The following is a 15566-nucleotide window of genomic DNA, read 5'->3' on the forward strand; positions in this document are numbered from 1 at the left end:
TGTATGCACTTGTATAGTCTTCTATATCCAGGGGTTGCCTTGGCACTAGGGCATCACAAGCTACTTCACACTCAGAGCATGGAAAGGTTTATGGACCTAAAAGGCCATTACCTAGTCATGGTAGCGTCTGGTCAGCAACTCCCAGGACCAGCATATATATCCCCAGGGAACGTCCGACTGGCTCTGGGATCAGTGCATATATATCCCCAGGGAACGTCCAACTGGCTCTGGGACCAGCACATGCTAGTATATACCCAGGGATCGTCCGGCTGGCTCTGGGATCAGCATATATATCCCAGGGATCGTCCAGCTGGCTCTGGGATCAGCATATATATCCCTAGGGAACGTCCGACTGGCTCTGGGACCAGCATATATATCCCCAGGGATCGTCCGACTGACTCTGGGATCAGCATATATATCCCCAGGGATCGTCCGACTGGCTCTGGGACCAGGATAAATATACCCCCAGGGATCGTCCGACTGACTCTGGGATCAGCATATATATCTCCAGGGATCGTCCGACTGGCTCTGGGATCAGCATATATATCCCCAGGGATCGTCCGACTGGCTCTGGGACCAGCATAAATATCCCCAGGGATCGTCCGACTGGCTCTGGGATCAGCATATATATCCCCAGGGATCGTCCGACTGGCTCTGGGATCAGGATAAATATACCCAGGGATCGTCCGACTGACTCTGGGATCAGCATATATATCCCCAGGGATCGTCCGACTGGCTCTGGGATCAGCATATATATCCCCAGGGATCGTCCGACTGGCTCTGGGACCAGCATAAATATCCCCAGGGATCGTCCAACTGGCTCTGGGACCAGCATATATATCCCCAGGGATCGTCCGACTGGCTCTGGGATCAGCATAAATATCCCTAGGGAACGTCCGACTGGCTCTGGGATCAGCATATATATCCCCAGGGATCGTCCGACTGGCTCTGGGATCAGCATAAATATCCCCAGGGATCGTCCGACTGGCTCTGGGATCAGCATAAATATCCCCAGGGATCGTCCGACAGCATATATATCCCCAGGGATCGTCCGACTGGCTCTGGGATCAGCATATATATCCCCAGGGATCGTCCGACTGACTCTGGGATCAGCATATATATCCCCAGGGATCGTCCGACTGGCTCTGGGATCAGCATATATATCCCCAGGGATCGTCCGACTGACTCTGGGATCAGCATATATATCCCCAGGGATCGTCCGACTGGCTCTGGGGATCCCCAGGGATCGTCCGACTGGCTCTGGGACCAGCATATATATCCCCAGGGATCGTCCGACTGACTCTGGGATCAGCATATATATCCCCAGGGATCGTCCGACTGGCTCTGGGACCGGCATATGCTAGTATATCCCCAGGGATCGTCCGACTGGCTCTGGGACCAGCATATATATCCCCAGGGATCGTCCGACTGACTCTGGGATCAGCATATATATCCCCAGGGATCGTCCGACTGGCTCTGGGACCAGGATAAATATACCCAGGGATCGTCCAACTGACTCTGGGATCAGCATATATATCCCCAGGGATCGTCCGACTGGCTCTGGGATCAGCATATATATCCCCAGGGATCGTCCGACTGGCTCTGGGACCAGCATAAATATCCCCAGGGATCGTCCGACTGGCTCTGGGACCAGCATAAATATCCCCAGGGATCGTCCGACTGACTCTGGGATCAGCATATATATCTCAGGGATCGTTCGACTGGCTCTGGGATCAGCATATATATCCCCAGGGATCGTCCGACTGGCTCTGGGACCAGCATAAATATCCCCAGGGATCGTCCGACTTGCTCTGGGATCAGCATATATATCCCCAGGGATCGTCCGACTGGCTCTGGGATCAGCATAAATATCCCCAGGGATCGTCCGACTGGCTCTGGGATCAGCATAAATATCCCCAGGGATCGTCCGACTGGCTCTGGGACCATCATATATATCCCCAGGGATCGTCCGCCTGGCTCTGGGACCAGCATATATATTCTCAGGGATCGTCCGACTGGCTCTGGGACCAGCATATATATATCTCCGGGATCGCCCGACTGGCTCTGGGACCAGCATATGTATCCCCAGGGATCGTCCAACTGGCTCTGGGACCAGCATATGTATCTCCAGGGATCGTCCAACTGGCTCTGGGACCAGCATATGTATCTCCAGGGATCGTCCAACTGGCTCTGGGACCAGCATATGTATCTCCAGGGATCGTCCAACTGGCTCTGGGACCAGCATAACCCAGGTCACCATGACTCCAGGGGTTCACACTACCCAGGTCACCACGACCCCAGGGGTTCTCACTACCCAGGTCACCACGACCCCAAGGGTCCTCACTACCCAGGTCACCACGTGCACGACCCCAGGGTTTCATACATCCCAAGTCACCATGACCAAAGTGATTCACCCTACCCAGGTCACCATAACCCCAGCGGTTCACAGTAGGCAACCAAGGCCACCCCATATTCATACGTGAACAAATGTTCTTTCACGCACTGCTTGATTTGTGCTTTGGTGTACAACTGGCCTTTACAGTATCAAGGCTTCTTGAAAGCTATGATCATGCAAACACAACACTCCAAAGTTCCGAGCAAACAAAATCCCAATGGACAAAACCTGGTTTTACAACAATAACTGTCTGCCGTTTTACGACAATATCTGTCTGCCAACGTACTTGAAAGAGAATGAGCTGGCTGTATGAGGAATGTCTATTGTACTTTTATGGCTGTATAAAACCTAACCATTTTAAGTGGCGCCTGGCGTCTTCCTTTGTAACTGCAGAGCTGCATTGGTGTTGCGATGTGTTATGTCTATAGGATCATAAAGCTTCTCTCGATGATCCAGTGTTCTTCAACGTTAAACTCTCCGGGGTGTCTTTTCATATTAAATTTGTAGTCCAAACATTTCATGTCGACTCGAACATGAGATTTAAATCATTATTCTTCAAATTCTTTTCAGTTTATATGCAATATTCTCACCATTGATTTAGGAAATAGCCGATTCAGATGCCAATCATTCAGAAGCATAGATTCAAATTACCACCTCTGATTGGTGCAATCGATGATACGGTGGGCAGTATTAACAGAGAAGGACTCTTTTCCAGTCATTGACAGTAGGCATTTATACATATTATATGTACACAAGGGGCTGTGGGGTAGCCTCGTGGTTAAAGCGTTCGCTTGTCACGCCGAAGATCCGGTTTCATATCCCCACATGGGTACATTATGCGAAACCCATTTCCCCCGCCGTGATATTGCTGGAATATTGATAAAAGTGGCGTAAAATCCAACTCACACACTCACTCACTATTATATGGGCAATATCAAAAGTATGTGCGGAAGTTCATTTAGTGGGGAAACCCCATAGAATTCGTGTGAGAGCAGTTTCAAGTTTAGGGACATCATATAACCTGGAATTTGTGCTTTTCGTTAGCCGACGGTGTCTTCATAGTTCTTGGTCACAATGAGAGGAATGAGGTAAGAATAGTCACGTAGAAATGGTTACAAATAAGGCAGTTACAAAATACGCTTTGCAAGAATTGCTTACTCTTCTCGAGAGGTGCCCACTTAATGTTCAGTGAATACTAAGTAGCACACACACAAAAGTATTAGTTGATTGAAGGATGCTATGGGTGATTCCTGAATATGGGTTCGTCCTAGGTGTGATATCACCAAATCCATCTCCCATACAATTAGTGGAGAGTTTCCGTCGTTATACGTTCAACAACCTCTTCCAATCATGGTGAAGTGCAATTTAATTGCAGCATTCTTCTTTACTTTTCAATACTTTTTAAACCATTATTGGATCAAATTGATTTTTTTTCAGAGCCAGAAGCCTCTGGTAGAATACCCACTGACCGGCTCCTCGTCCTGCTCCTCGCCCTGCTCTTCGCCCTGTTCCTCGTCCCGCTCGTCGTCCTGCTCCTCGTTCTGCTCCTCGCCTTGCTCCTCGCCCCGCTCCTCGTCCCGCTCCTCGTCCTGGTTCTCGCCCCTCTCCTCGTCCCGCTTCTCGTCTTGCTCCTCGTCCTGCTCGTCGCCCTGCTCCTCGCCCTGTTCCTCGTCCTGCTCCTCCCCCTGCCTCTCGCCCTGATCCTTGCCCACCACACAACCTCACCACACATTCAATATATGGGTTAGTGAGTGTTTTCAGTTTCGAATGTCTACCTATCCTCGGTGTAGGAAGTGGGAAGTCATAACATTGCATCGTGTTGGAGAATCGTTGACATGAGAGTCGTGCATGTTGTATCTGTGTATACGAGACACTGATAAAAAGAAATACATCATACACATAATGTTGATTGAAGCACATTGTAGTAATATTGTTTTGCTAGTTTGGAATACAGTGTGTCGCATCTGTATAATAATGACTGTTAAATGTGCGTGAAATATCAGTTTTATCAGAAATATATTTAGGAAGCAGTATATCGAGCTGAAAGTGGGGTGAAAGTGTGTGCGTGAGTGAGTGAGGGACAACACCAGCGAAAAAACGGGTGAAATGTGACGTCACATCGGTAATCTCTCAATCAGGTATATCTCATTTCTCATCGCTTCTGGGGGAAAATAATCCCTGGTTAGCCAGTGACTATAGTGTGTAAAGAAACGTCCATAGCTCCTGATTTGTCATATTGTAGAAAAATCCCTGGCAACTAAATGAGATCACAATCAGGGCAAATAAAAGATTTGAACCAACCGTCACCGGATCCTGACACACCTAACGGACGCTATGTTTGCACGGCTAGTCACGGCGTCTTAAAGGACTTAATATACCGAGATAAGTCAGAGTAACTTAGTATAATGAAATCGACCAACAAAGGTATCGAATGTAATGTAAACTGTTTAAAAATTTAAAAAGTACTTGAGCATGCATAATGCAAGCGGCGCCGCCCTTTTTCATACACTGGCAACGCTTAGCCTGACAACGCTTAATAGGCTTTAGTTATGTCATGCAACAAACAACCGTTCTGAACCGGGTCCTGTAACGTGGACTCAGTGATACCTGCAAGCCTCCACGTAACGTTATGTTACATAATATTGGTCTAATCAAACACACAATGGAGGTTGTCATTCAAAACACGCCGTGTTGTGTAGCTGGTGCAGAAGTCAAGGCCAGCATCTTTTAAATTGTTCTCATGAGCTAAATACGATCGTGTTTAAGTAGCTGTGAAAGCTACTTAACAAGTACTGAGGGTGGTCGGTTTCCATATCTAGAAGTGTTTTCTTTTACAATAACATGATAAAAACACTAGTGCAGTGGAAACGCTCAGGTGTACCTTACTTAGGTAATGATACCATAGCGCCATTTATCAGTTATCGTTGGACATCATGTAAATCTTTGACGGGCACTGACTATTGCATGGTGGAGATTAAAAAGTTTGATGCAAACAAACACTTGTCATAGGGGTAGACAAAGTGCGTGATCTAGACTATCAGTTCCTGCTTCCATTTCTGAGGTAGAGGCTGAATGGGTTAAATCGCTGACTTTGTTTGCTGGCGATTAGGTGTCTTGCTCTGAGAGTGTGAGTTCGAATCCTGGATGGGAATCACCCTAACAAAAGTAACTTAGTATCTGGGAAAGTGTAATCCCAAATATAACATATGTTGCAGGATTACAGTTTGATGTATGTTTGACGGGATTTAATATACATTTGAGATGAGCTGACATAACGTTTAATGTTGACTGATTAATCTCTGTCGTGGTCTGAAGTGCATTTGACATGAACTGATGTAAAGCTCTAAAGAAGACCTATTACTGTTTGGAATGGTCCTAGATTCAGGAAAACCAAGTTGAACATAATCACTGATTTGTATGGAGACAACAGGCAATACAACCAAATAAAGATAAATGTCATTACCGCATCAAGACCCATCCAGGCTGTAACAATGTGACGCTAGGACGAGAACCAACAATAGACGACTGAACAGCACAAGTTTAATTGAGACACTGAATGCGATGTGTACAAGGTGACACTGTTCGCGAGAAGCACGCGCGAGGCAGTCACATCCGGGTAGGGGGCGGGTCCGGCTCGCCTGGCTCAGTATACATGTAGACTGTGTGCAAGTCTCTTATCATTACACAGGCCATTAACTACCCCTTCAGCCAGACCTCTGTCATGACTGCATCAAGACCCATCTAGGCCATCAACTACCCCTTCAGCCAGAACTCTGTCATGACTGCACCAAGACCCATCTAGGCCATCAACTACCCCTTCAGCCAGAACTCTGTCATGACTGCATCAAGACCCATCTAGGCCATCAACTACCCCTTCAGCCAGAACTCTGTCATGACTGCACCAAGACCCATCTAGGCCATCAACTACTCCCTTCAGCCAGAACTCTGTCATGACTGTCATGACTGCATCAAGACCCATCTAGGCCATCAACTACCCCTTCAGCCAGAACTCTGTCATGACTGCATCAAGACCCATCTAGGCCATCAACTACCCCTTCAGCCAGAACTCTGTCATGACTGCACCAAGACCCATCTAGGCCATCAACTACCCCTTCAGCCAGAACTCTGTCATGACTGCGGCTGCACCAAGACCCATCTAGGCCATCAACTACCCCTTCAGCCAGAACTCTGTCATGACTGCATCAAGACCCATCTAGGCCATCAACTACCCCTTCAGCCAGAACTCTGTCATGACTGCACCAAGACCCATCTAGGCCATCAACTACCCCTTCAGCCAGAACTCTGTCATGACTGCACCAAGACCCATCTAGGCCATCAACTACCCTTCAGCCAGAACTCTGTCATGACTGCACCAAGACCCATCTAGGCCATCAACTACCCCTTCAGCCAGAACTCTGTCATGACTGCACCAAGACCCATCTAGGCCATCAACTACCCTTCAGCCAGAACTCTGTCATGACTGCACCAAGACCCATCTAGGCCATCAACTACCCCTTCAGCCAGAACTCTGTCATGACTGCACCAAGACCCATCTAGGCCATCAACTACCCCTTCAGCCAGAACTCTGTCATGACTGCACCAAGACCCATCTAGGCCATCAACTACCCCTTCAGCCAGAACTCTGTCATGACTGCATCAAGACCCATCTAGGCCATCAACTACCCCTTCAGCCAGAACTCTGTCATGACTGCATCAAGACCCATCTAGGCCATCAACTACCCCTTCAGCCAGACCTCTGTCATGACTGCATCAAGACCCATCCTAGGCCATCAACTACCCTTCAGCCAGAACTCTCTGTCATGACTGCATCAAGACCCATCTAGGCCATCAACTACCCCTTCAGCCAGACCTCTGTCATGACTGCATCAAGACCCATCCAGGCCATCAACTACCCCTTCAGCCAGACCTCTGTCATGACTGCACCAAGACCCATCCAGGCCATCAACTACCCCTTCAGCCAGACCTCTGTCATGACTGCATCAAGACCAAACCAGGCCATCAACTACCCCTTCAGCCAGACCTCTGTCATGACTGCACCAAGACCAAACCAGGCCATCAACTACCCCTTCAGCCAGACCTCTGTCATGACTGCATCAAGACCCATCCAGGCCATCAACTACCCCTTCAGCCAGACCTCTGTCATGACTGCATCAAGACCAAACCAGGCCATCAACTACCCCTTCAGCCAGACCTCTGTCATGACTGCATCAAGACCAAACCAGGCCATCAACTACCCCTTCAGCCAGACCTCTGTCATGACTGCATCAAGACCCAGCTACCTTCAGCCAACCTCTGTCGCCAGAACTGCATCAAGACCCACCAGGCCATCAACTACCCCTTCAGCCAGACCTCTGTCATGACTGCATCAAGACCAAACCAGGCCATCAACTACCCCTTCAGCCAGAGACCTCTGTCATGGCTGCATCAAGACCAAACCAGGCCATCAACTACCCCTTCAGCCAGACCTCTGTCATGACTGCATCAAGACCCATCCAGGCCATCAACTACCCCTTCAGCCAGACCTCTGTCATGACTGCATCAAGACCAAACCAGGCCATCAACTACCCCTTCAGCCAGACCTCTGTCATGACTGCATCAAGACCAAACCAGGCCATCAACTACCCCTTCAGCCAGACCTCTGTCATGACTGCATCAAGACCAAACCAGGCCATCAACTACCCCTTCAGCCAGACCTCTGTCATGACTGCATCAAGACCAAACCAGGCCATCAACTACCCCTTCAGCCAGACCTCTGTCATGACTGCATCAAGACCAAACCAGGCCATCAACTACCCCTTCAGCCAGACCTCTGTCATGACTGCATCAAGACCAAACCAGGCCATCAACTACCCCTTCAGCCAGACCTCAAGCATCGAGACCTCTGTCATGACTGCATCAAGACTCAAGACCCATCCAGGCCATCAACTACCCCTTCAGCCAGACCTCTGTCATGTCAGACCAAACCTGCCATCAAGACCTTCAACCAGGCCATCAACTACCCCTTCAGCCAGACCTCTGTCATGACTGCATGCCACTGCCAAGACCAAACCAGGCCATCAACTACCCCTTCAGCCAGACCTCTGTCATGACTGCATCAAGACCCAACCAGGCCATCAACTACCCCTTCAGCCAGACCTCTGTCATGACTGCATCAAGACCAAACCAGGCCATCAACTACCCCTTCAGCCAGACCTCTGTCATGACTGCATCAAGACCAAACCAGGCCATCAACTACCCTTCAGCCAGACCTCTGTCATGACTGCAGGCCATCAAGACTTCAGCCAGAACCAGGCCATCAACTACCCCTTCAGCCAGACCTCTATCATTAAGACCAAACCAGGCCATCAACTACCCCTTCAGCTTCAGGAGACCTCTGTCATGACTGCATCAAGACCCATCCAGGCCATCAACTACCCCTTCAGCCAGACCTCTGTCATGACTGCATCAAGACCAAACCAGGCCATCAACTACCCCTTCAGCCAGACCTCTGTCATGACTGCATCAAGACCAAACCAGGCCATCAACTAGCCCCCTTCAGCCAGACCTCCTCTGTCATGACTGCATCAAGACCCATCCAGGCCATCAACTACCCCTTCAGCCAGACCTCTGTCATGACTGCATCAAGACCAAACCAGGCCATCAACTACCCCTTCAGCCAGACCTCTGTCATGACTGCATCAAGACCAAACCAGGCCATCAACTACCCCTTCAGCCAGACCTCTATCATTACCGCATCAAGACCAAACCAGGCCATCAACTACCCCTTCAGCCAGACCTCTGTCATGACTGCATCAAGACCCATCCAGGCCATCAACTACCCCTTCAGCCAGACCTCTGTCATGACTGCATCAAGACCAAACCAGGCCATCAACTACCCCTTCAGCCAGACCTCTGTCATGACTGCATCAAGACCAAACCAGGCCATCAACTACCCCTTCAGCCAGACCTCTGTCATGACTGCATCAAGACCAAACCAGGCCATCAACTACCCCTTCAGCCAGACCTCTGTCATGACTGCATCAAGACCAAACCAGGCCATCAACTACCCCTTCAGCCAGACCTCTGTCATGACTGCATCAAGACCCATCCAGGCCATCAACTACCCCTTCAGCCAGACCTCTGTCATGACTGCATCAAGACCCATCCAGGCCATCAACTACCCCTTCAGCCAGACCTCTGTCATGACTGCATCAAGACCAAACCAGGCCATCAACTACCCCTTCAGCCAGACCTCTGTCATGACTGCATCAAGACCAAACCAGGCCATCAACTACCCCTTCAGCCAGACCTCTGTCTGTCATACTGCATCAAGACCCATCTAGGCCATCAACTACCCCTTCAGCCAGACCTCTGTCATGACTGCATCAAGACCCATCCAGGCCATCAACTACCCCTTCAGCCAGACCTCTGTCATGACTGCATCAAGACCAAACCAGGCCATCAACTACCCCTTCAGCCAGACCTCTATCATGACTGCATCAAGACCAAACCAGGCCATCAACTACCCCTTCAGCCAGACCTCTGTCATGACTGCATCAAGACCAAACCAGGCCATCAACTACCCCTTCAGCCAGACCTCTGTCATGACTGCATCAAGACCAAACCAGGCCATCAACTACCCCTTCAGCCAGACCTCCTCTGTCATGACTGCATCAAGACCAAACCAGGCCATCAACTACCCCTTCAGCCAGACCTCTGTCATGACTGCATCAAGACCAAACCAGGCCATCAACTACCCCTTCAGCCAGACCTCTGTCATGACTGCATCAAGACCCATCCAGGCCATCAACTACCCCTTCAGCCAGACCTCTGTCATGACTGCATCAAGACCCATCTAGGCCATCAATCAGCCAGACCTCTACCCCTTCAGCATCAGACCTCTGTCATGACTGCATCAAGACCAAACCAGGCCATCAACTACCCTTCAGCCAGACCTCTGTCATGACTGCATCAAGACCAAACCAGGCCATCAACTACCCCTTCAGCCAGACCTCTGTCATGACTGCATCAAGACCAAACCAGGCCATCAACTACCCCTTCAGCCAGACCTCTGTCATGACTGCATCAAGACCCAAACCAGGCCATCAACTACCCCTTCAGCCAGACCTCTGTCATGACTGCATCAAGACCAAACCAGGCCATCAACTACCCTTCAGCCAGACCTCTGTCATGACTGCATCAAGACCAAACCAGGCCATCAACTACCCCTTCAGCCAGACCTCTGTCATGACTGCATCAAGACCAAACCAGGCCATCAACTACCCCTTCAGCCAGACCTCTGTCATGACTGCATCAAGACCAAACCAGGCCATCAACTACCCCTTCAGCCAGACCTCTGTCATGACTGCACCAAGACCAAACCAGGCCATCAACTACCCTTCAACTACCCCAGCCAGACCCTCTGTCATGACTGCATCAAGACCAAACATCAGGCCATCAACTACCCTTCAGCCAGACCTCTGTCATGACTGCATCAAGACCCACCAGGCCATCAACTACCCCTTCAGCCAGACCTCTGTCATGACTGCATCAAGACCAAACCAGGCCATCAACTACCCCTTCAGCCAGACCTCTGTCATGACTGCATCAAGACCAGGCCATCAACTAGGCCATCAACTACAGGCCCAACTACCCCTTCAGCCAGACCTCATCATGACTGCATCAAGACCTCATCTAGGCCATCAACTACCCCTTCAGCCAGACCTCTGTCATGACTGCATCAAGACCCATCCAGGCCATCAACTACCCCTTCAGCCAGAACTCTGTCATGACTGCATCAAGACCCATCCAGGCCATCAACTACCCCTTCAGCCAGACCTCTGTCATGACTGCATCAAGACCCATCTAGGCCATCAACTACCCCTTCAGTCAACTGTTCAAAACAAAGTACACACCTGATTCTTTGGTAAAACGTTTTCTTGAAAACAGCATTAATATCTAAAAAGTGTTTTGATTCTGCCTTGTCACAAACATTGTGCAAGTGTTTCCAAAACACCACAGATACTGTACCCAATTACAACCTTGCTAGCAAAATATTTATAGTTTTATTGGGAATAGTCCCAAAACACCAGGTGTGTACTTTCTTATGTGCGTCAGTATAGTTTGTGAACAACCATCAACATAAACGCATATAGGACACAGATAGCCTTCTGGACATCAGAATGTCGGGATGTCAGGACTCCACTCTATACATTGCTGTTTGTACCGCCATGAGGCCCGGCCAGCAGTGTTGCAGGGCTTGTATGTTTATGCTGGAAACATGCAAACTATGTGCTAAATGATACAAACGATTAGAGGTTCATAAATCAACAGTTATGACAGTATTTAGATTGAAGCAGCATGCCTTGTGTTTGATAGGTAATTGATCTGAAGCAGCTAACTCGGGCCGTCTGTGAACCTCGTATAGAGTGGATACCTTCAGGTGTTTCTGGTTGTCTCTCATTACACAGATTAAGACAAGTAAGTTGTACTTAGATGCACTTCACCGCTAACTCCACGGTAATGACGCGGAGATGAGTGTATCGCTACCGAGGTATTTGGGGAATTGATGTGTTCCTGTTGAAACGAAAACTGAGTGAGTGAGCGAGTATGGTTATACGCCGTTTCAAGCAATATTCCATCAATATCACGGCGGGGACACCAGAAATGGGCTTCACACATTGTGCCCATGTGGTGAATCGAACCCGGGTCACAGGCATGACGGGCGGACACCTCTCGGATCAAATCTTATTCAATCAGTTATTTTCTTCTGTTCTCTTAGAAGTGAATGTGCATCCGGTACAGTGTGAAGTTAATGGTACGTTTTACCTTCTAGAACCTCACAGGAAGCTTGGGTTATATACTCAGAGCTGAGAATGAAAATCGAATGCACAATTTCCCATTGCCCGGGTACGATTGCAAACCTATCGTGGCCCGAAGACAGTTTAGCAAATTGGGATTGGATAGTGCGCTATATTAAGTACAAACGGTCAACAGTTCTCCATACTGACGAATCAGAGTGGTGTCTTGTGTTTAAATGTTGACATTTATGACAGTGATCGCTGCTCGAACGTGGGAGTTTCCGGTGAGTTTCCACTGTACATAAATTAGCAGCACTGTAGACAGTCATACTGTGCATGGTTTAAGAAGGCATACCGACATGTCTATAGCCAATATGAATTAGGTGAATAAGGATTATATTCTACCTGATGAATACATCTTCCTTCAAAACATTTCGTTTTCTGTCGTTTGCTGTTTTCTTGAAATACTGATGATAAATACAACACGAAATTATCATAAAAGTGAATGAGTATGGTTTTACGCCGTTTTAGTTATAATCCAGCATTGTAATGATGCGAGACACCCGCAAACGTTTTCTGTGTGCAACTAATGTTGTTCTCTAATGATCAAACTAACGTAACACCATGTTGCAGCCCTATCCCAAACATTGTCTGCCCACGGTATGGCGACATGATTCCTATCTAAAGTTACAATGTTCTAGAACTCTTTAGATAAACAGAAGTACAAAAGAAAGTACACTTCTGGTGTTTGGGGGATATTTTCCCCAACAACGTAAATATTTTGAACAGTGTTTTGCCTGTGACTTTGTGCATGGGGTATCATGAAAATAATGATTTTGTTGAACGTTATGCACCAGCAGCATATATAGCGGTAGATTGAGGTTGTTGAAAGTATACATCAAAATGCACACATCAAAGATCGGCAGCGGAGCGACAACTAGCCATCGGCACGCTTCGAACAGCCATATGGCCGAAACGTTCGGCTGCAAATGGCAGACTGTCTTCAGATACATGAGACGCTTCAACCAGACTCGCCAGACATCTGAGAGAATCTCCGAACTGGAAGACCGAGAGTGACCACCCTGCAAGACCATCACTTGACTATTCTCCATGCTCTCTGCGACGTCATCAGCAGCGTAGTTTCATGTCGTCTTCTTGGTATATCATGACAGTATACATGTCATGAACCCGTCAACATCGACAGAATTGTCTACGCTGGGTATATCGACATGTCATCAACCCGTCAACATTGTCTACGCTGGTCAATGAACGTCAGGTATCTGGGTATATCGACAAATCATCAACCCGTCAACATTTTCTACGCTGGACAATGAACGTCAGGTATCTGGGTATATCGACAAGTCATCAACCCGTCAACATTGTCTACGCTGGACAATGAACGTCAGGTATCTGGGTATATCGACATGTCATCAACCCGTCAACATTGTCTACGCTGTACAAGGAACGTCATGTATCTGGGTATATCGACATGTCATCAACCCGTCAACATTGTCTACGCTGGACAAGGAACGTCATGTATCTGGGTATATCGACATGTCATCAACCCGTCAACATTGTCTACGCTGGACAAGGAACGTTATGTATCTGGGTATATCGACATGTCATCAACCCGTCAACATTGTCTACGCTGGACAATGAACGTCATGTATCTGGGTATATCGACATGTCATCAACCCGTCAACATTGTCTACGCTGGACAAGGAACGTTATGTATCTGGGTATATCGACATGTCATCAACCCGTCAACATTGTCTACGCTGGACAAGGAACGTCATGTATTTGGGTATATCGACATGTCATCAACCCGTCAACATTGTCTATGCTGGACAATGAACGTCATGTATCTGGGTATATCGACATGTCATCAACCCGTCAACATTGTCTACGCTGGAAAAGGAACGTCATGTATCTGGGTACATCGACATGTCATCAACCCGTCAACATTGTCTACGCTGGACAATGAACGTCATGTATCTGGGTATATCGACATGTCATCAACCCGTCAGCATCGTCTACGCTCGACAAGGAACGCCATGTATCTGGGTATACCGACATGTCATCAACCCGTCAACACTGTCTACGCTGGACAATGAACGTCATGTATCTGAGTATATCGACATGTCATGAACCCGTCAACATTGTCTACGCTGGACAAGGAACGTCATGTATCTGGGTATATCGACATGTCATCAACCCGTCAACTTTGTCTACGCTGGATAAGGAACGTCATGTATCTGGGTATATCGACATGTCATCAACCCGTCAACATTGTCTACGCTGGACAATGAACGTCAGGTATCTGGGTATATCGACATGTCATCAACCCGTCAACATTGTCTACGCTGGACAATGAACGTCATGTATCTGGGTATACCGACATGTCATGAACCCGTCAACATTGTCTACGCTGGACAAGGAACGTCATGTATCTGGGTATATCGACATGTCATCAACCCGTCAACATTGTCTACGCTCGACAAGGAACGTCATGTATCTGGGTATATCGACATGTCATCAACCCGTCAGCATTGTCTACGCTGGACAATGAACGTCATGTATCTGGGTATATCGACATGTCATCAACCCGTCAACATTGTCTACGCTGGAAAAGGAACGTCATGTATCTGGGTATATCGTCATGTCATCAACCCGTCAACTTTGTCTACGCTGGACAATGAACGTCAGGTATCTGGGTATACCGACATGTCATGAACCCGTCAACATTGTCTACGTTGACAATGAACGTCATGTATCTGGGTATACCGACATGTCATCAACCCGTCAACATTGTCTACGCTGGACAAGGAACGTCAGGTATCTGGGTATATCGACATGTCATGAACCCGTCAACATTGTCTACGCTGTACAAGGAACGCCATGTATCTGAGTATACCGACATGTCATCAACCCGTCAACATTGTCTACGCTGGACAATGAACGTCATGTATCTGGGTATATCGACATGTCATCAACCCGTCAACATTGTCTACGCTGGACAAGGAACGTCAGGTATCTGGGTACATCGACATGTCATCAACCCGTCAACATTGTCTACGCTGGACAAGGAACGTCATGTATCTGGGTATATCGACATGTCATCAACCCGCCAACATTGTCTACGCTGGACAATGAACGTCATGTATCTGGGTATATCGTCATGTCATCAACCCGTCAACATTGTCTACGCTGGACAAGGAACGTCATGTATCTGGGTATATCGACATGTCATCAACCCGTCAACATTGTCTACGCTGGACAAGGAACGTCATGTATCTGGGTATATCGACATGTCATCAACCCGTCAACATTGTCTACGCTGGACAAGGAACGCCAGGTATTTGTGGGTATAT

The 15566-nt window shown here is 48.3% G+C and overlaps 1 protein-coding gene across 1 annotated transcript; it reads right to left on the reverse strand.

The window, feature by feature from the left end:
* Positions 1 to 3828: 3828 nt before the first annotated feature.
* On the reverse strand, positions 3829 to 6778 carry LOC124262675 (cyclin-dependent kinase inhibitor 1C-like). Its single transcript, XM_046697182.1, has 2 exons — positions 6739 to 6778; positions 3829 to 4115 (listed from the first exon to the last, which is right to left on the reverse strand). The coding sequence occupies exons 1-2, from the start codon at positions 6776 to 6778 to the stop codon at positions 3829 to 3831; spliced, it is 327 nt and encodes a 108-aa protein (XP_046553138.1).
* Between the last annotated feature and the right edge of the window lie 8788 nt (positions 6779 to 15566).

This window comes from Haliotis rubra, unplaced genomic scaffold, assembly GCF_003918875.1.
Source record: "Haliotis rubra isolate DU_JTF1 unplaced genomic scaffold, ASM391887v1 Scf85, whole genome shotgun sequence".
NCBI classification, from domain to species: Eukaryota; Metazoa; Mollusca; class Gastropoda; order Lepetellida; family Haliotidae; genus Haliotis; species Haliotis rubra.

Bases quoted from the DNA above. Each gene is read 5' to 3' on its own strand.
- LOC124262675 (XM_046697182.1), bottom strand. From the start codon at position 6,778: ATGGGTCTTGGTGCAGTCATGACAGAGTTCTGGCTGAAGG. The intron at 4,116-6,738 runs GTAGTTGATGGC...ATGTGTGGTGAG, and splicing joins GACAGAGTTCTGGCTGAAGG to GTTGTGTGGTGGGCAAGGAT.